Source organism: Anopheles marshallii, chromosome 2 (assembly GCF_943734725.1).
Source record: "Anopheles marshallii chromosome 2, idAnoMarsDA_429_01, whole genome shotgun sequence".
Lineage (NCBI taxonomy): Eukaryota > Metazoa > Arthropoda > Insecta > Diptera > Culicidae > Anopheles > Anopheles marshallii.
Window position 1 is genome coordinate 2,293,963 of NC_071326.1, and position 20,639 is coordinate 2,314,601.

A 20,639-nucleotide genomic window follows, 5' to 3' on the forward strand; every position below is an offset into this window, starting at 1 on the left:
TCATTGATGACACATATCTACACATACCACAAGTCCCGGCCCGGTGAGCTAGATATGAAGGATGTGAAGTTCTTCTAGAGCACGTCGACCGCTCCTCCGTCCATTCCCTACGCGGTACCTTTTGTACTATTACCACCACTACAGCCACTATTACTACCGCCATCACTACCTTTACTACAGTACACACCATAGCTATCATTCACACGTTCATCGCCACCTGTTGTCGCGCACGTGTGTGTCCCTTGGAACGGAATTCGTTGGTGTCCCTTTCCGATTTTCCTCCCCTATACCGACTTACCTGGTGGAGCCACAGTTTGAAGGTAACGTGCGAGAATGCTACGAGAGGAGCACACCTATACATTAGTAATGGAACAAGCACAGAAAACTTATGCGAAACATTAAGAATCTGACTGCGAGTGATTACTCTCAGTTGGTGCAATGTGCAAATCTGAGAATGGAAAAGATCGATACAAACGAAGGAAACCAGAAGTTCCCTATTTCCAGTGAATTTAAATATGACTCAGATGTCCACAATTTATGGGGTCCAAGATGCGTTAAACACGTAATGCTGTCAGTTAATTGGCCCAACAGACAAAACTCAACGACTCAACCCAACCAAGCTGCATACGTGAAACGTAGAGTGAGAGTGAGATCGCTGGACTGGTTGTATAGTGGTTGCGATGCGGTTGCATGCTGTGCACGCGATACGACTTGCATACAAAATTATGTTCACACTATCGCTCCCTCTCTCTCTCTCTCTCTCTCTATCTGGATCTCGCTCTGCTTCAAGTTCATGAATCTGGAATATAAGCAGTATCACATAGACACACACAAAGAACAGTGTACAAAACTTCCTGCTCAAGGATAATAAGTAAAGTTAGCGTTATTACTGCGGACCAAACACCAACGAACTCAAAGAAGATGCGTAAAAATAGAACAAAACAACTGCTGCTGCATCGACCATAGCGGAGAAGTCGGCTTGTTTAGTTCATCGGTAGCACAGCTACGCATCGAAAAAAGCGCCGACTGCTAAAGCGAAGAAAATTTTAAATAGAAGGATAAATGACAGATTGAGAGAGGAATATGCAATCAAAGAATCTGTGTGTGTGTGTGAATATGTTTGCGTACATACTCATGTGTGTGCCTATAGGAAACTCATGAGAATGAAATGAAAGACTTAGTGTGTGAAAGGTTAGCGTTTTATGTTACAATTTAAATTATATCTAGCATCTCTTTTAATTAGTTGCCCTGTCTCCCACTACCATAAATGCTACTCAAAATCATCTTTCTTTCTCTACTATCGATACAGAATAACACAACCCAACTATCTTTAATAGTTCTTTAGCAATACTTTTATCTCCAGTACTCTGATCTTTACACCTTCTACTTCACCACATTTGTGCCTTATCTATTGCTCTGCTATAGTTACCTATCATGATATATTATTCTCATTTTCAAACGCGTATGTAGCCTTCCACCAGTTTGGAATTAGAGCATATTTAAGTTGATTTATGAACAAACTAAATATGCAAACAGTTTCCATATTTTTTATGCAGCGTTTAGGCAAATGCTAAAACATTCCATTTGCAAGAACTTTAATAATTCACATAAGCGCCCGATTTTTATCAATATTCTCACACTATTAGCGATTTTATACTTCACATAGACTATACTTATTGTAAAAACGGTAGATTGTGTTAAAAGTTCGTTATTTAAACCATTTATCCTATCAACATCAGATCTCTCTCAGGTTGGTCGAGAGATAAGAGAATGAAAAGGAACGTATGCATAGCTTAAATAATCCAATGTAACATAAAAACCTTGCTACTGACACTATTTAATTTCACCCAATTTTGTCTCATTATTTTTATCGCCTTACTGTCTTTCAATCTCGCTATCTCTTGCCTTTCGCTTGCATCTTTTAAGTATTTCATTTAAAACGTTTTTCTTCACTATACCATTCTGATATAATTCAGCTTCACAAACCCATTTAGAGCGAGTTGTTCAATAGTAATATTGAACCCTTCGTAACGTACAACCGTATTTCCAAGCTCACCGATCCGTACCAAAACACTTATTAAAGCAGAAGCAAAAGTAAGCAGCATCCTTCTCAATGCATTCTCTCTTTCTCTCTCTCTCATACACACACACACACACACTAGAAGTGATAATGATCTTCCCTAATGGAGTTACTTAGCGGAACTTGATGATATTTAAATTCCATGACTGCTTCAAAAACATGCGGATCTTTGCGTCGTACTATCTTTGTTACAAATGTATCGTTTGTCTTATCGTGTACGCTCCTTAGCATTGCTGAGATATGATTTGTTAATTAAAATGTAATATATTTGGAGCACTCCATCAACACACACGCGAACAAAGAGAAGTGCTGTTGCGCCCAAGTCTGAGCAGTAGATTATTATAATAGTTTTGTAAGACGAAAGTACACGGTAATTACCTTTTACTATCATTATCGTCTAGAAATCTACCTCCCTGATTACATTATTTTTATCTCAACAAACTTGTTGCATCTGCACCTTTTTCAAACGAAAGGTGTAATCGTCAGTATGGCTCCGTCATCGCCTTTCGGCCCGTATATGATACATATAGTTTGGCACTTTCAGATTAGCAAATATTAGATATGTAGAAAATATATATATTTGCAAACATAGATTAGCAAAAACATTCATGGATCAATACAAGAACCGAAACTGATAATGGTAATCGATGTCTTTATAGTTACATTTTTTGCTTAATTCTTCCAATATACAATGAGAACTGAATTTGAGTAAACCCTCTTTAATCATCTTTTGCATAGCATCTACGTCATTTTTATATACTAACTTTATTAAAGATGAAGAAAAAAAATCTTCGTCTTTCCCAGTTATTTTTTCATCTTTGCATTTACCAGTTCTTTGTTTATTTTGCATTGCTGTCGCTGTTACTTAGTATCATCACATTAATAGCAATATGAAATAGCTACTAAAATAGTACACTCGTAAGTAGTCTCAAACCAGACGCAACACTCTGTTTGTACATACAATTTATAGTTGATAAAATTTAACATAACTCACAAAAACGAAACACATCCAACGCTTCTGGGAGGAAACAAAGGGAAAAGTACACCACAATAAATAGGAAATTAAAAGCAACACTCACAAGCAAGCAAAATCAAGCAAACATACGCCATATACAGTAATATAAAAATAATATACAATAGTTTTTATCTAGCGTATTATTTAGAAAAATAAATAAACTCCAGATTTTATCCAACCTATTTCATTACCTTTCTTCTTTTCTAAAAGCATGTTAGCTGAAAAACTGAATTAAAAAAAATGGTATTAAGGTCTTATAGAGACCAACCCACTGTTACATCTTAATCTTATGTAAATCATTTGATTTACTAACGAACAGGAAGTACATACAGCAACGAGATTAAAGTTAACGAGAGCAACTTTTCTACGGTACATTATTGCAGAATTCCACGGTAAGAACTTCCGACGCAAATTACGAATGGATTCGTCTTCTGTAACTAAACGCTGAAGATTGTATGATAGAACTTACATTCTTTTCTTCCCAAACCGATTGACCATTTATGTGTCTCTCTTGTCACAATTTGTTGCTCAAAGAACTTTTTTTCCATTGGCTTTCAAACGTCTTTAGTGAAATTACGTGTGTTGGAGTGTGTGATTTAAAGATTGTGTCCTTCAAAGTGTATTAGGTGGTGGCAGGGAGAGAGAAAAACAGAGAAAGAGAAAGATAGGGAGAGAGAGAGAGAGAGATGTGACGAGGAATTGAGAAAGAGAGAAAACGATATAGATTTAGTGATGGAGTGTGATTTTCCTCGGCGTCTCTAGTTTTGGTTGCGTTTCTATAAGACGATCGACACATGTTTATACCGTTACATCAAGAAAGGATGAAGATCAAACCATTCTGTGACAGGATTTGATTCCTAACCGTACACTAGACTCCCAAAGCTTTCGAGTACAGGATGCACTGTACTTTACATTTGTATGTATGTGTTTGTGTCACCTTGTCAGTGAGTTGCAAATTCAATTTATTTTCCTACTTCGATCATATCCTCGTTTTATGATACATGCTGTTATTTGCCATTTTTTTGCTCTCATCACTTCGTGCTGTTTATATTCAAGCAATATATAGCACATGATAAAATTGAATAATTGTAATAAATAACTTCATTTTAACTGTTAACAATAAATATTGTTAACTAAACTGACATTGTGAATGTAGAGCGCGAACAGCTGCAACGACCATCTTTATTGTTGTCTGCAGTGCATGATGGAGTGTTACTATTCTAAGATTGTTTTCTTAAACTTCGCTGTAGGTAGATGACGTTTACATTGCTTGCCGTTCTGTTAAGGTTATTTTCGAATAAAAACAATCATGGAGCAATACAAGAATCGAAAACTGATAATGGTAATAGCTGTCGTCATCATCGAGTAGTATGATGAAAACCTATTTTCTTCTGCCATTTTTTAGCCACCAATTTATTCATTTCTTCTTAGCTGCTGCCGGCCGCCTGCATGACGTCTCCATTTAGCTCTGTGTGTGTTTGTGTTTGCTTGTTTTTTTTTATTTGTTCGTGTATATGTCCGTTGCCTGCCATCCTCGCTCGCTATATGTGGTTATATATGTGTATTTGTATGTGTGTAAGTAATATAGTGCGTAAGTATATTTTTTACTAAATAAGTAAGTACTCTTTCATTCTCTCCCATTTTCATTTCGTGTCCCACCTAGACAGCTTTTCCTATTTTTTTGCCCCAAATTTTTTTTCATAACCAAGAAAACGTTTTCATCTGTATCTTTACGTGCTTCCATTTTTGTGGATACTTTTTTTTCGTGTTGTTGTTCCATATATTACGTGTAAGTGAATGAATGCTTTACCATGTTCTTGCATAGTGCATATACCAATGTTAATATATATAGTAGTGATGCTTACAGGTAATGCATCTCTTTTGATTTTATTGTGTATTGAAAAATATGTTGCCCGGTGGTGTATTGGTAGCGGTGCCGGTCGTCACACGACAGGACTGGTCCAATATCTCATCCGGACCAATCACTCGTACGCAGGACTTGCTATCCGGCTACGGGTAAATAAGATCAAAGAAAGCCAGAAATGGCAGACCTCTATACCTCTTGAGTTGGTCGTGCCGATGAAAAAAAATGTTGTCGTTAATTGTTTTACCAGTGCTTAGTGCATAAAGCGGACAAAGAATTGTCGGTTTTTTTTGTTAATATTCTATTTATATAATTTTCTATTTTCGAATGTTTCAATTAGTAAACATTTTTTTTTTTCAATTAGCTTTGTGTAGCCTGTCTAATCAAATCCTTGGAGAAACCATATCGACATAACATTTTAAATTATTGAGTATATGCAACGAATGAGAATTTACTGTAACGTATGCTATAAAAAACCTAACTGATTTAAACTACAAACAAAAATATAACTACAAAAAAATGACTAATTATGGTTCAGCTTCAGCCTTCAGCCTTGACGATTGCCTGATCTTCAATTTTTACATCAAAATGATTGGAGAAGACCACTCATGGTCCTTGAGGCATGACAAAAAAGAGCCATTGGTGGAATTTGAAAGCAATTGCGATGATTAGTGGTATTTTTTAAATCATTTATCTCAGGCCAGCACATCTCTTGGAGGTTCTTACCATAATGATCGAGATTAGGGCAGACCAAAAAATCACATCAACGACGATCCCGGATCGCTAGGGATCACAACCCTCATACAAGGGATCACTTTTTCCATATAACGATGATCCCGGATCGCTAGGGATCAAAACCCCCATACAAGGCATCACCTTTTCCATGCAACGATGATCCCGGATCGCAACGATGATCCCGGATCAAAAGCGCTATTCAACAGTGATTCTGGATCATTTGATCCCATATTATAGGATTCGATCAGATTTTTCAAGCCTGGATCGGATCGGATCAACCGTTCCACCTCTAACTTCTCATCACTACTATGAACACCGCTTCGGCCGGGAGTGCATTGATAGCGGCGACGGTCTTCACACGACAGGACCGGTCAAAAATCTTATCCGGACTAATCCCCCATAGCTAAGACTGACTACGAGGTAACATTAAGACTAGTAAGCCAGAAATGGCTGGCATGACCTAGAAGATAGTTACGCAAAGAAGAGAGAGAGAGACTATAAACTAATGTGTGAAATATATTATAAACTAAATACATCATTACGAGGCAAAGAACATTTGACAAAGTCTAAAATCAGGCCGGTTTTTTAAATGCATACGTTAATCTCTTGTTTTATATTCTTGAAGGAATTCGCAACAAAATTCTATAAATAGTATGAATGTCTATTTTTCACCTTAGTATAGGCTTCTATTACCGCAATAGTATAGTCAAAATTAATGAAGGCTTCTCTTACGCTATGTTTTGCATTGTAATGTCTAAGTTTCTTTTCCTGTTTTAGATTTTTTTTAACCTATACCCTTCTTGTAGGTACGATCGTGTACAAGTACAAGATTCGTATAGGCCATCCAATCGCTCAATGCTATACGCCACGCAAGCTGACAGTTGGAATTATTATCCTTTTTTACAATTCCTTTCGAAAAATTATCTTCTACCGTAATATTGTCCAACTATCTAAGCGCAACTATGAACTGAACTAGTTTTTCTCTATTGTTCGACAGGCACGATGGCTACTGTCGGTTCAGTTCTTTTTTTCCCTCTCCTCACTTACACTTAGATTTACTATATATACGCCTATCGTATTGAATCCCAATAAAAATATGTATCTACTTCTACATAAAATATTCGACTGGTCAGCTAACAATTGCTAATGTACTGTTTTCTATCCTTCTATTTCATCCCGTTTGTGTTTGCGCCCCCGCCCGTGTGTATGTGACCCATCCATCAGGACCACCAGGCCAAGCATCACCGTCCGCATCGTCATCTTCGTCGTCGGTGATTGCCGGTTCACCGTCACAGCTGATGCCACTCCGTATGCCTCCACCGACTAGTGGCGGAATTAACGAGCCACAGGAGTGTCCTTACTGCCGTCGTACCTTCTCTTGCTACTACTCCCTTAAGCGTCACTTCCAGGATAAGCACGAACAGTCCGATACGTTGTACGTGTGCGAGTTCTGTCACCGGCGGTACCGGACGAAAAACTCATTAACTACACACAAAAGCCTCCAGCATCGTGGATCAAGCGGCATGCTCAAACGGTTGCTGAAGACATCCGCCATCAAGACGGTCCTATCTGGGAACGGAAGCAATGTGGGGGCCGGTCTGCACGGTACGCACCCGCACGCTCATCCGCATCTGTTTGATTTTGCGTCCGAACTCGGCCAACCACCACCTGGAATTCAGTAAACAACGTGCAGATCCACGTCCGGATAGTTCGCTTCAAACGTAAAACGCAACGTTGCATCCTGCCAACGGGTCCAACATGGTATGGCACATCATCAGTAGGACGCGATCGTGTCCACAATGAACCCAAACGGATCATATCATCGAGACGGAATCGAGATATCAAATGCGTTATTTAACAAAGTGGAGAGTTTATATGGACGTTTCAACACTTAAGATCCCATTTCTGTTTGGTACATATCCGACGTAACCAAAGTACATATCAGGCATGCTAATATCACCCTACCATTAAAAGGTTTTTTTTTTAGCAAAACGAGCAACTAATTAAAACATATCCACCCAGTATTGAGTATCTGCAAAAAGGCAAACAATCACTCTTTTAGTGCTTGCTTCCAGTGCTTCTTCTTAAATGAAGACAACAAAGAGCAATATCTGCATGATTAAGCACGGCCTGAGGGAGTTCTTTTTGTGTTAATATTTTAATGTGAACCGTGCTGTGTAAAACGCGTGAAAGAAGAAAGTTCCAGTACATTAGGTGGAAGCATATTTTATTTTGATTTGTTTTCAATTGTGAAATTTATTTATATACGCAAATCGATAATCAAAACTATAAAAGTCCTTGGTAAATTGCAAATAGTGAAAAGCGTAACTTAATTACCGATTAAAAAGAATGTGTACAGTATACTGTGCGTAGAATTATTCACCTGTTTTATTTACTCCCTAACAGCAACAGTACGCAATGTGCAATAATTCTGGAACGTTGGAAATAGATTCGTTGCATACATCTTTCCACCAAAAACTGCGTGTTGTGAATTTTTAAAATACCTTTCACATGCTCTAGGAAACAAGCATGTTGATTCTGGTGCTTTTTTGTGTTTAGGATTTGTACCTCTAATGCCACCAATTCAATCATATTAGGTAAATTACACACATATCAAATGAGCAAGGATTTATTCATTTTAAACCCGGTGTCGATTCGAGTGTGTGTGTTTGTTTAACGCTATAAAAGGGCACATTAAATTGCAAAAAACTAACAGCGATGCTGTTTTGTTTTCTTCCCTATAGAACGTATTTTCAACCAAGATTGGACCTGTGTAAGAGCGTGGGTCACGTGCGTGTTACGGTTCGGCGGCTATACGAACCTTGCTGTCTGAAGTAAACGAAACATTTGAAGACATTCGATTCAATTTGCGTGTGGGTGGCCGTGTATTCGAAGGAAAAAAACGTAGTAGATAAATTTCCGACGTGTAAATTAAAGGGAGTATCAAGAAGACAAAACGAATAACTGTGATTTTATGAGAAGAAAAGAAAAATTTAAAATTATTTATTGAAATGAATTGCCTTTTTTGTTTTTTTTTTTTGCTATAACTTTCGATAAATTAGAATCAATACCAAAATTTGCGATGCGTGTATGTGCAAGTATGTGTGTGGTTGGGTTTTTTTTGTATAGTACAATTCAGATAACAAAAACTAAAACAAACAATTCCTAGCCTAAAACCGAAACAAATTCCCAACATGTAAGCCAAAATCCTTGTGTGACACGAAAAGAAGGAACAGGACAAAGCTTAAGATTAATACCAAATTTAAAAAGAACTGACTAGTAAAGCATCTTTTAATGAGTATCATTCGATACCATTTTGCAGAGTCCTTACTATTCATAGATATGTTAAATAGTTAAACTCCAAATCAGGTTTATTCATTATAGCTGGATAATAGAGGAGCGCAAAGATTGAATCGAGCATTCAATGTTACACTTAAAAAACAGCGCAAAAAACCAGTCAAGCACTTGCAAACTATAGAATTCTATGTTTTCGACGGCTGGACGTGATTTATTAACATTTTGCTTAAAATTGAAAAAAACTTTATTACAAAGCGATAAAAAGTATACAGAAGAGGAACAATTAAGTATCAGACATATAATTAGTAATAATTATAAATGTATCAAAATAGTCAGGCGAACGATTTTTAAATACAAAATCCATACACACACACACAAACACACACACGCAAACACACTGTATCGGTAAATTTGGAAAACAAAAATAATATTGCGCAGGTGTTAAATCAGGTTGCTGCTACTTACTTAAATGTGCTATCGTTTCTTTACAAGGGGCAGTAAAAACTTAGCAGGCTGCTCTAGAGAAGACTCACAGACGACAGGGATTTGATCACTCTCAAACATGCACTCCAAAAGAACGAAAATAACACAATAAGTAAAAACACTCACTTCTCGTGGTGTTGATATGAATATTAGCAATAGCTAGTAAACTAGAAACACTCATCCACACACTCGCGCGTGATGTGACTAGGCCAGTGAACATTTAGTGTACACAACTGTACATAATTATAAAACTAAGAGTTTGACTAATTGCAATCTACAAAAGAGAGCAAGAGACAAATGTAAAAGAATATTATAAATAAATTTTCAAAACATCTACAACACTATTGGATAACAATCCATGCAAACAAATTGTGAAATCCCGTTTGTGTGTGTGTGAATATGGGTATGTGTGTGTGTATGTGTGTAGGGTTGAGGGTGTATGAATTTAAATATATTTCTGTATACCAGACCGGCGGTGTCTACAAGATCCGTTACATTTATCTGTATAATTATCAAGTTTTTTTTAAACTCAAGAAGAGAAGAAGGTATAAACAAAATACAACACAAAAGAAAACATATCCTATGCTCAAATGGAAAAATAAAAGTAAAATTATTTTAAAAAAAACCATACACAAACACTATCACACAAACGGGGTCTTTGACTGGATCAGAGAAAAGGAGAAAAGATGTGAAGAAATAACAAAGGATAAATATAAAAAGTAAAAAAAATATATTCGCTGGGACAAGAAGGGCAAGAAGTATATAGTGCAGTATTAAGAGACTTGCTAGTGTTTTATAATTCTAAATGTACGATTTAATAACTATCCCAGCATCACTTTGTATAGGGTATCGGTATAAATCCTGAAGACAAAACAAAAAATGTTGTAAAATGTTCGAATTTATTACATTGAAATCGCATTAAACAAACGCTCACAGAAACACACTCACACATAGCACCAAACAATGCAAGACACGCAACATCGTAAACAAAATCAGGCAATTAGGGAAGAAATTTAAGGCATATATACTATTGAAGTAGAAAGCCAAATAGCCGAAACTTGATGGGCAGGGATTTCATAGTTACTAGACATACAATTAATAGATTATAGCATCAAAAAAAAAACAAGAAAGCCAAATGTAAAACATCGTATTTACAGTGAGCGTAATGAGTATATGTGTACGAGATGTTAAAACAAAAAACAACAACTACGGGAAAATACTTTATAAACTACACACATAACCTTACAATATTGCACAATGAGAGCCCAGAATCAGAACATACTGTCAAATGTTTCAACCTTCTTCCATTAACTTATTGTTTTGCAAGCGCATGTCAAAAAGCAAAAAATGGACAGTGTGTGTGTGTGTGAGAGTGAGAGAGAGAGAGAGAGAGAGAGAGAGAAAGAGAGAGGGAAAGTACACGATGAATAATGCAAGGAAACGTTTTGTTTCACTCGTTTGACAAATTTATATAATTCACACATATATATATACATATATATATTTTTTTTTTTTTCGAAAAGAAATTATTTCGTTTAATACCATTGTTCCTTATTAGAAGACTATCCGTCATCCCGAACTGAATGATGAAATACGACTACGTTAATGTGAGTCACGAACATTGCGCACATTGCGGTAGCATGGCCCACAAAGGCTCCTTCAACAAACGGTCAACACAAAATAACATTCCCGAATTACCAGTTCTACCTTTGCGCAACATGAAAACATTTTTTGTCTATTGTTTTCCTTTTCTGAATAAATCATCGCCAGCGAAACAAGTACAACCAGGCACAATACACAAACTCAACAACTATACAAATGAACTTGGTAGCAATCTAGCAGGCAGTAATACCTCTTGATAACTGCGTATCTGCTGACGGGGGTGTACGTGTTTTAGTATGCGAACCACAGACAAATGACAAATCATAAAGCAATCAAAATCAGGGAATGTAGTATGCTCTGCGTTCGTCTTCATACTAGAAGATGGCACAGGCGCTCTTTAATTATTTACCATATTAATTAACTTATCAGCTGTAGCTTTACATGAGTAAAGAAACTGACGTTGAAAAATTGATTATTAAAAACAGAACACAACATCACACCTACTTTCGCGAATCGTGCATGTTTTTCTTTTCCTTTTGTGTTCCGGTGTAGAGTGCAAATTGTAAACAATGTAAACCAACGGGCATCTCACAAGCATGCACCGAAAAGCCGACCAATAAAATGGACAGCACTTCGTCTGTCGAGAGTGTCGGAACACTCCTGCTTATATATGACAACAGACAGTCAATGCAAGCTCCATTAACAAATGCAGATCGATGGATACAGAGTAAAATGACAAAAATCTGTGGGAACCATTTTGACAGTTAGATGAACAATTATTTACGCGTATCATCCAATAAAGCAACATTGAGGAAGAAAGGTCAAATCGTATGGAAAACATATGCGATAAGCAAACTTTCTCCATATAATTTGATAATTATTGCTCAATGTTAAATGACTGTAGACCGCCGAGTAGGCGATCTTTAGCGTCCCGAACTTCAAATGACCCCGAGCGCAATCATTAACGGTTCTTACGGCATTCGATGTAGGGCTTTGTCGTCCAGGGGTGCCCGACGAAAGTTAGAGTGTAAAAAGTGCCTCTATTCGAGCGTGGTGAGAGATAAAAGAGGCCCTTTAAAGATCGGCAAGCCCCCTGTACTGTTAGGCTCCAACTACCATTCCGCTCATGGACACCAAGGAGTCGAATCCGATACTGTTAATACGTATTGCGCGAATTGCGTTACTCATTTTTTGTGAACACTTTTTAGGAAGAACTGCCTGGCCGAAGAACTGCCTGGTGTGCTTATAACTGTTGGTAATTTGATCTATGGTTCATTTCTCATTAGTTTGTAGACATTTTCTTCTGTAAGTGGCCACTTACCCTGGATATACTTGGCCTGAAACACTGTTTGATCTAAATGTCCAAATCAAGTTCAAAATAGTAGACTCGATCTGGGCTATGCCTCGACCTGTATCCTATACAGACGCATTACGATCAGAAAAAAAACATGTTTTACATAACAAATGATAAGAATAATACATTTCTACACGTCTCAGGTCTAATGTTTACAATACAAAGCGAAGAATATAAACATTAAGGTAAAAACAACCGCCTTCAAAATAATAAAGCGATGCAGAAAGTAGCGTGTGCTTTGGCAGATAATGATTAAATTCTCTGTTTCTTTGGCAGTAGAATTCGTTCTACTGGCTTTTGTGCCACTATATTTGGAACTTTGTATCTTGAATTTATGTAAAACAATAATTAAAGCGCCAGTAAATCCAAGTTCAAATGCAACCAAGCTGCCTTTTAACAGAGTACAACAAGCGCAAAGAAACAAGTAAAATCCCGTAAACCACTCTTCTGAGTAGAAGAAATAATATGCAAAAAAGTGAAAACAAAAGAAACTAGAAAACAAAGTTGGAAAAAGTAACAGAATGGTTGGGGATTGCGTGCAATATTTGGATCAATTCACAGATAACAATTGTTAAGTAATAACAAATGGAGACAATTTATTTACGTTTAGGTACATGCTCAGAACGAAAAAAAGGACAACAGCAACGCAGCACTATACAAAACAAATGGAACCAAACAAACAAAAAGTAGTGGAAAAAAATTCTTGTAAACCTGAACGAAATACCTCACGAGCTAACCTATTACTACTAGCATAATAATACAAAACAAAATGGACTCAACAAAAACAAAACAAATGAATGATAACATATTACAAACAATACAAATCAATTTGAAGCATACTCTCGAAAGTTGTAGAGTTTTTAAAATCAAACAAAACAGATTCACCTTTACTTTATTGAGTTGCACAAGGTGCGATTCTTTTAGTTCCCCTTAAAGAATTACATATTATGAGGAGGAAAGATGTTTATAAATAAAAACAAAACAATCACATACACACCAGGCAAACGATCTAAATGAGATGAGTATAAGAAACAGTGAACAGAATGCGAGTAACAGGTATGTAAGTATTCCTGGAATAAGAGAAGTACACATCCCAAACATAAACTCACTAATTCACACTAATTCAGTCAATATGAGCATATGCAGATATAAATATACGAGATCTAGTTTAAATGCAAAAATATGAAATATGAAGCACTACATACGCACATGTACTTAACGAGTGTGTGCATGGTGTGGGAGCGTGTTTGTATTATTTCATCTCTCTTATGTACGAAGTGCTGCTGGTGATAAAACTAGAAGAATACTTAGGATACTCTTTAGCTAGGGCTAGGTGGATGTGAAGAGAATGGCATGATGACAACACAACGAATTGTGTATCAAAATGTACGGCACGGTGCAAATGTTGTCAAATAAAACAAATACAGATGTAATACGAAAGACGATCCTAGTACGCAAAGGTCGGAGGTTCGTCAGTCAACGTGCGCGGGTTTCTCTGTTTCTCTGAACTCTAAATGAGTACCAAAAAGATACAGAAATACAGATGGAATACGAAAGACGATCCTAGTACACAAAGGTCGGAGGTTCGTCAGTCACCGTGCGCGAGTTTCTCTGTCTCTCTGAACTCTAAATGCGTACCAAACGCACCAAACCTACAACGGGAAAGTAAACTGGAACAATTTTCCTTGTCGTTGTTGTATCCGTAGATGTGTTTTCTGCATCAAAATTAGCATAAGTTTTAAGTGAGTTCGGTGGAGGGAGAGTGTTTATATATATAAGTACCAACAAACAAACATACAAAGAGTCGTAAACGAGCAACTAACGAGATATATTGTGCGAAAGTGCGAGAATCACGATAGAAAATGGGGTTTGTTTTAACTGCACAGCAGAAAACAGTCATTGTCCCCTTTAACAATGCAATCGGCAGAACATGAATGTCTTCGCCGAAAGAAGAAATAGTAGAACTAGGTTCAAGTTCGTACACCATCAACACCGGTGAACAAATTAACGGGAAGCAAAAACCAACAGACATACAAAAAACACAATGAATTTGAGTCAAAGACATCTTTTGTTGTCATTTGCTTCAGTAATGATATTCATACATTTTCATGATACATATAATAAACTCATCTAAGAAAATGTACAACATCTAATAAAGCGGATGAACAAGTAGTTTACTCTTATAACGGATCCGAAATCGGTAGTTTAGGCTTCTCTTTAAGCGTTTCTATTTTTACCTTTCTTTTTGCCTCAGGGCAACACGCGGTGCGATGTGGTATGTTAAATAGTAGCGGCGAGCTCGAACGTGGGAAGAAGCTGAGAAAGAGCTTGGTTACGCGAGTACGCCAACACTTTTATACGCACGCCAACGCTTTTATACGCACTGCAACGTGCACCCCCTAGCTGTACTATTCTAAGTATGCATGCTGTCCCTGTCTCCCAACTCCCCAAGGATGTTATTATTTTGCGCCAGGTGGCGTCCTGGTCACTACAGTAGTAACGAAATCGTTTCACGTACGCAGCCAATTGTCATGCTACTCACGAGATTGCTGTCACTTTAAATGAGGACACGTCACACAAAGATGCATAAATGGAATTGTGGTTTATTGAACGGCGTTCAGACTAAAGTATAAGACCCTTAATTAATAATAAAATACGTTTATTAAATTTTATCTTATCTTTCACCGCACTTCCCTTAAATCACCGTTTAAAACTACCATTGCAACAGGAACCAAAAGTTTAAAAAAAAACTTTCATTTTTATTTTGTTTCCCTTTATGCCTACGCTCAGCCTATAGTCTAATTTTTGGTATGTATTATTTATTAAGAAATCATATTCGTTAATCGGGTTTCATTATGAATTAAGGACTACTTAAATCACTTAAATTGCTACTTAAAGATTTTGCACCCATAATTGCTTATCAGGCAGTCCCTAAGATACGCTATTATAGCGGACCGCTATAACCCGGGAAAATTCCGCGTATCTCGAATTTCCACGTAAGTCCCATCCGGGAGTAAAATCGTTTATACTTCACAGTTAGATAGTTGAATACTTGCTCTGCACTTGATTTATTCAGCAAAACAGGCTACATTTTGATAGAATACATTAAAAAAAACTAAAAGCAAATGTTTTATATGGCAAAGAAAGCTATATTAGATAACTTTTTCACTTTTTTGCTTAGATTTTGTGCGATACACTAACTCAGCTGACAAATTTCCAAAAAGCGCGTATCTCCGAATCCGCGTATAAGAGGAACCGCGTATCTCGGGGACTGCCTGTATTTTGTTTCAATGATTGTTTACGTAGCAAGCAAGATAAACGTCAGTGACCAATTTGTTTACTGTCGGTACGGTATAAAGCCTTCTCTTGTGGCATTTACCAAATATTGTCCATGTGACTTGTTTTGAGTTTTGCTCGCTGAAATGATCAGGGGTCTGAGAGCTGTTGGACGAAAAAAATGTCTCATTTGCTTGAAACATGCATCAGCACTGGTGCCACTAAGTACGGAAGTCGACATCGATGGTATTGCAATGAACTGTGAAACGATGTACGGTAAATTCATTGGCATACAGGTGGGACATTCAACAAAGCGCTAAAGTTTGCAAGGTAATATATTAAACTTTTGTCCGATTACTACCATTTCAGTACGATATTGCGACACTCTCCAAGAAGCGCTTGCTAAACCTTTGTTTAACTTGCCTAATGCAACTAAATTCTAGCTATCTGTTTCAAAGGCAGGCAATAGAATCTGTAGAAAGTATTTTTGCTTCCTTTTTCAAATCTCAGGAACAATCTGCAATTGTTGCAGATGCTCTCACAATTCAGTACTTAATTTCACCAGATGAACAATCCATTTGCCATAGTGAAACTGGTAATTATCTAGAAGAAGAAAGTAGATTCGAGATGACAAACCGTGATCCCAATTCTACGCTAGTCTATCCACCCGACAAAGAAGTACAATTGCCTGATGAAGTCGAAACAGACACAGAAAAAACAGAAGAGTTCACTGCCGATGAGGAATTGGTCTCGATCGATCCAGACAGCACTGAGGATAATGCGCAAAACATCGAACAAATGGTGCCCAAAGTAACCCAACCATCATACGACAAATGTGTACATCTCAAAAGTGATTTACAGTTGTTTCGAAAACATGTCCAGCAAACTCATTGCCTGAAGAAGGACGACGATTTCTTTCATTGCACAGTGTGCTCGGGGCACTTTAAACCTATGCGTTCCTGCATTCGTCACGCACGCACTCATCAGGGCACGAAACGGTACGCGTGTCAATTTTGTCACAAATCCTTCTATTATTCACACCATCTGCAGGCTCACGAGCGAATACATACGCCCGATAAACCTTTTGTCTGCAGTCAATGCGCTAAAGAGTTCGTTTCGAAGGGACGTTTAAGTGCTCATGAAGAAACGCATAGCAAACGTGGATTCGAGTGTAAAGAGTGCCGAGGAAAGTTTAAAACACGTCAAAATTTGTACAAACACTATTTGATCAAACATGACCGACCGGTGGCAAAGTTTCCACCGCGCAAATGCGAGCATTGTGATAAACTAATGTTATCACAATCGGCCGTTACATACCACAAGCTGCATTCGTGTGTAATGAATCGACAGTATAGGCCACAAACCGTCCAGGGGGACTCCAGACATCTTAAAATTCCCACTAACAGAAAATATGTTTGTGTCGTTTGTAGGACACAATTTATCCAAAAAATTGAACTAGACCGACATAAGCTTATGTAAGTAACGTTTTAACATTTTTTCCATATTTCTTGTCAGCTCACTAACAGCAGTTATCACGTGTGCTTTTCATTTGATACAGACACGATGGAATTCTACCGTATCGGTGCGACGTGTGCGATCGAACTTTCCGCCAAAAAGGAACACTTACGACACATATGCGTACACACACTGATGAAAAACCGTACGAATGTACGCAATGTACAATTCGCTTTCGATCTGCCGCTTCCCGCCGATCACATTTCTTACGACACCATCTCAACATCGATAAAGATAGATAGTATCACTACCAATCCGATGCTTTGGATACTGACGATCTGAAAATCGAGTCTCTCTACGTGTCTACGTCAATTGGTTATTTGTCTATATGCGGCACGCTCTAAACTAGAGTCATCTCCACCCAAGATCTCATTCCCCCCAAGATCAGGTTGATAACACGCATACAAGGTAAACAAGGCGCTCGGATTTCTAATCCGACTGTCGTCTGAGATCTACAAACCTCTTTTCCTTAAATTTCTGTACTGTTATTGGATTCTCCTAGTATTGGAGCCTTTAACGTCACTTATCACCTTTTCGACTTTGACATCCCGAAACCTTTGCGGTGAACAAAATAGACTCTAATAACAATAACCGATACTTAGATACTTTTTTTCAAAAAGAACGAATAAGCCGTTTGCTCGATTTAGCAACTTACCGGATAAAAAATCAACACTACTACAAAACATAAGTTCGGATTTGGAGCACAAATTGTTGTTCATGTCTTCGATTTAGTCTTTTTTATTAAATTTATCTAGAACTTATGGATTTACTGTAACACTAGTGTGGCCTTGTTTATATTGGTAAGTGAGTGTATTATTACTTGGTCAAAACGACGCTATTAATGTGGCGTATCGATACTGCGTGGGAAAACGACAGGACGATCAACTCAATGAGTTTTCGCTCATATCTTGCAAGCTATTACCAAGGTATGCGCACAGTAAAATTTGGCCATGTTTTACTAGACACAATATTTGAATCTCTGGGGCGGCCCGGTGGCATGATGATAGCGGCGCCGGTCTTCACACGAACGGACCGGACCAATCCCCCGTACGCAGGACTCCAGATACGGGTAAATAAAGTCACAGAAAGCCAAAATAGGCAGGTCTAGACCTCGTTGAGGTTGTTGTGCCGATAAAGAAGAAAAATATTTGAATTTGAATAATCTGTGTAAACATTTTAATATATAATTTGCTGACACAAAACCATTGGTTTGGAAATCCAATCGTAAGAACAACAAATACGTTTAAACCATTGATACATAAATGGCACGTAAATGTGGAAAATCCGCCTTTGATGCATCACTCCTATGGTGCAGAGAAATAACTCGGAACCTCTCGTTTAACCGTATATGTAGCGTTTGAAATACTTCTGGGATCGGCTGTCAGCCGACCACAAAGATTTAAGCGGAACGACAACTTCAAATCCCGTTTAGTTTATCCTTATGTATAGAAATTACGTCACACTGCAAGTTTTGCTTTGGCTTAATTTTGCTGTGCGCATACCCTACCTTTTATCAATGTTTTCTTGTATGTCAGCGATTTGTTCTCTTTTTGACTCACCTGGATAAGAACGAATTGTGAATATTCCCGGCATTGAAAACTATTGCAGTATCTGTTTTACAGTTTCCATGTTTATACACTTTTACAAAAGCAGTTTTCTTTAACATGCACAAAGCACTTGCGTGCATCCTTTTTATAAAATATTGAAAATATTTTAAACTAATAGCACCTGTGTCCGCGTGGGAATATCGGACACTAATCGAACACAGGATGAAATATAGTTCCTACTTTATGTAGCAATTGTAACGCAATCTCCAATCTCAAGGGGTTGCGTAAAACAGAGGTAAACACTGTTTGCAACTTCCAAATTCCATTTAACACAAGGCATCATATTCAGTTACAAAATAAAAAAGTATCGTTAATGGTACATTTCAAAATATCCGTGTATGATTTCCCGGTATTTACACCTTCCTACCACTTTTTGAGTTCGTTTAGCATATCTTTGTCCCTTTACTACATCCGCGTGTTGCGCTTTTACTATTCAATATCTGGATTAGCTAAGGCAGTGATACTTCCTCTCAAAGTGCTATCTCATTGATTCTCATTAACGGCAGCCTGATGCACACTGCACCTGTTTGGCGCTGCTGTTACATCCTTAAATTATATTTTAAACGATGCGCTATCCGGCCTACACGTAAAAAAATGATGTGCACTAAGACAAATGATTGCTGATACTCAAATACCTACTCTATTCTGCATTACCTCCAATTATATTTAAGCTACAAACTGAAACAAACTTATATAGTTAGATAAAATGATTAGCTTAGAAAATCAGGTTAGAAAAAAACATGAAACAGTGGCCATGTGTTCGCCGAAGGATTTCCCGGACAGTAGCAACAGTTCGTCGATCTTTTCTAGCGCTGTAGTATTCTGGGAATCGCCCAAACATTTTCATTAAAATATTTTTGCATTTTAATGCTAAAGACCACGTGTACACACACGGATGCGCGATGAGTAGGTCAGTTAGAATCAATTAGAGGAGAAGAAAGGAAGGTACAGATAGGAAAAACTGGGCAGGAGAGGAAGAGGTAACTGTATTTGATGTCACCGGTCAGTATCAGTAATATTGCGGCCAATGCGGTATTCTGTTTTAATCCATTTTTGTTTCGTACCTTGCTGTCCATTTGGCTATTAACCATTGGTACTTGCCAATGATGAACAATTTGTGGTACTATTGTTTTTTGCCGCTACTTACATAAAACTATTATCAACTTCTTTCTATCACAGCCCGTTGCTTTCCATTTTGCATATGCACTTACAGACGCATATGCAATTACTCAACACGCGCCTTATACTTATTACCTACAAAACAACTCGTCATCCTTCAGCATTGCTGCTGGAAAATCTGCTAATATAGCTAATTTATGTCTAGCAGCCAAGCAGGCCCAACCGCTGACATTATACAATCTGCGCACAAGCGCTATCATCAAAATAGGACTACGTAAATGTTTTTAAATTATTAGGAAACTGCCTGCGAAAATTGTTTGTGTGTTTGTATACGCAACAAAATAAATCAAGAATGTAGCAACTCGAATGGCTCAGTCACTCCCATTTACCAGTTCTCAAATACCTAACATTCTATTCTCATCGCTTCAACCAGCACTAATTACACACACACCCTTAAACTTGCATATACATTCCTCCTCTCCGTATAACGAAACGCGCAAGGTTTCAACTCATACAATCAATAGTTTCATGTTACATGTTGTCTCTTTTCTCCCAGCAAAAAGAAGTTAGCTATTTGCGTTATGTTTGGATAGTTGTTCTGTGCCCGGTACGACGTGCGCCATAATTCATCGTGCTCTACCTAATACAGAGTGGATAGATGTCAGCTGAGTGGCAGCTATTGTTGCTGTTGC

The 20,639-nt window shown here is 37.6% G+C and overlaps 2 protein-coding genes across 2 annotated transcripts; both read left to right on the top strand.

The window, feature by feature from the left end:
- The first annotated feature begins 4,952 nt into the window (after window positions 1–4,952).
- LOC128709461 (broad-complex core protein-like) lies at window positions 4,953–7,376 on the top strand. Its single transcript, XM_053804458.1, has 2 exons — window positions 4,953–4,962; window positions 6,919–7,376. Exons 1-2 carry the CDS (start codon window positions 4,953–4,955, stop codon window positions 7,374–7,376), a joined length of 468 nt encoding a protein of 155 aa, XP_053660433.1.
- An 8,476-nt stretch (window positions 7,377–15,852) lies between these two features.
- On the top strand, window positions 15,853–17,463 carry LOC128709466 (zinc finger protein 184-like). Its single transcript, XM_053804465.1, has 3 exons — window positions 15,853–16,002; window positions 16,076–17,181; window positions 17,265–17,463. Exons 1-3 carry the CDS (start codon window positions 15,853–15,855, stop codon window positions 17,461–17,463), a joined length of 1,455 nt encoding a protein of 484 aa, XP_053660440.1.
- Window positions 17,464–20,639: the final 3,176 nt, after the last annotated feature.

Bases quoted from the DNA above. Each gene is read 5' to 3' on its own strand.
- LOC128709466 (XM_053804465.1), top strand. From the start codon at position 15,853: ATGATCAGGGGTCTGAGAGCTGTTGGACGAAAAAAATGTCTCATTTGC. The intron at 16,003-16,075 runs GTGGGACATTCA...CTACCATTTCAG, and splicing joins GTAAATTCATTGGCATACAG to TACGATATTGCGACACTCTC. The intron at 17,182-17,264 runs GTAAGTAACGTT...CATTTGATACAG, and splicing joins CTAGACCGACATAAGCTTAT to ACACGATGGAATTCTACCGT.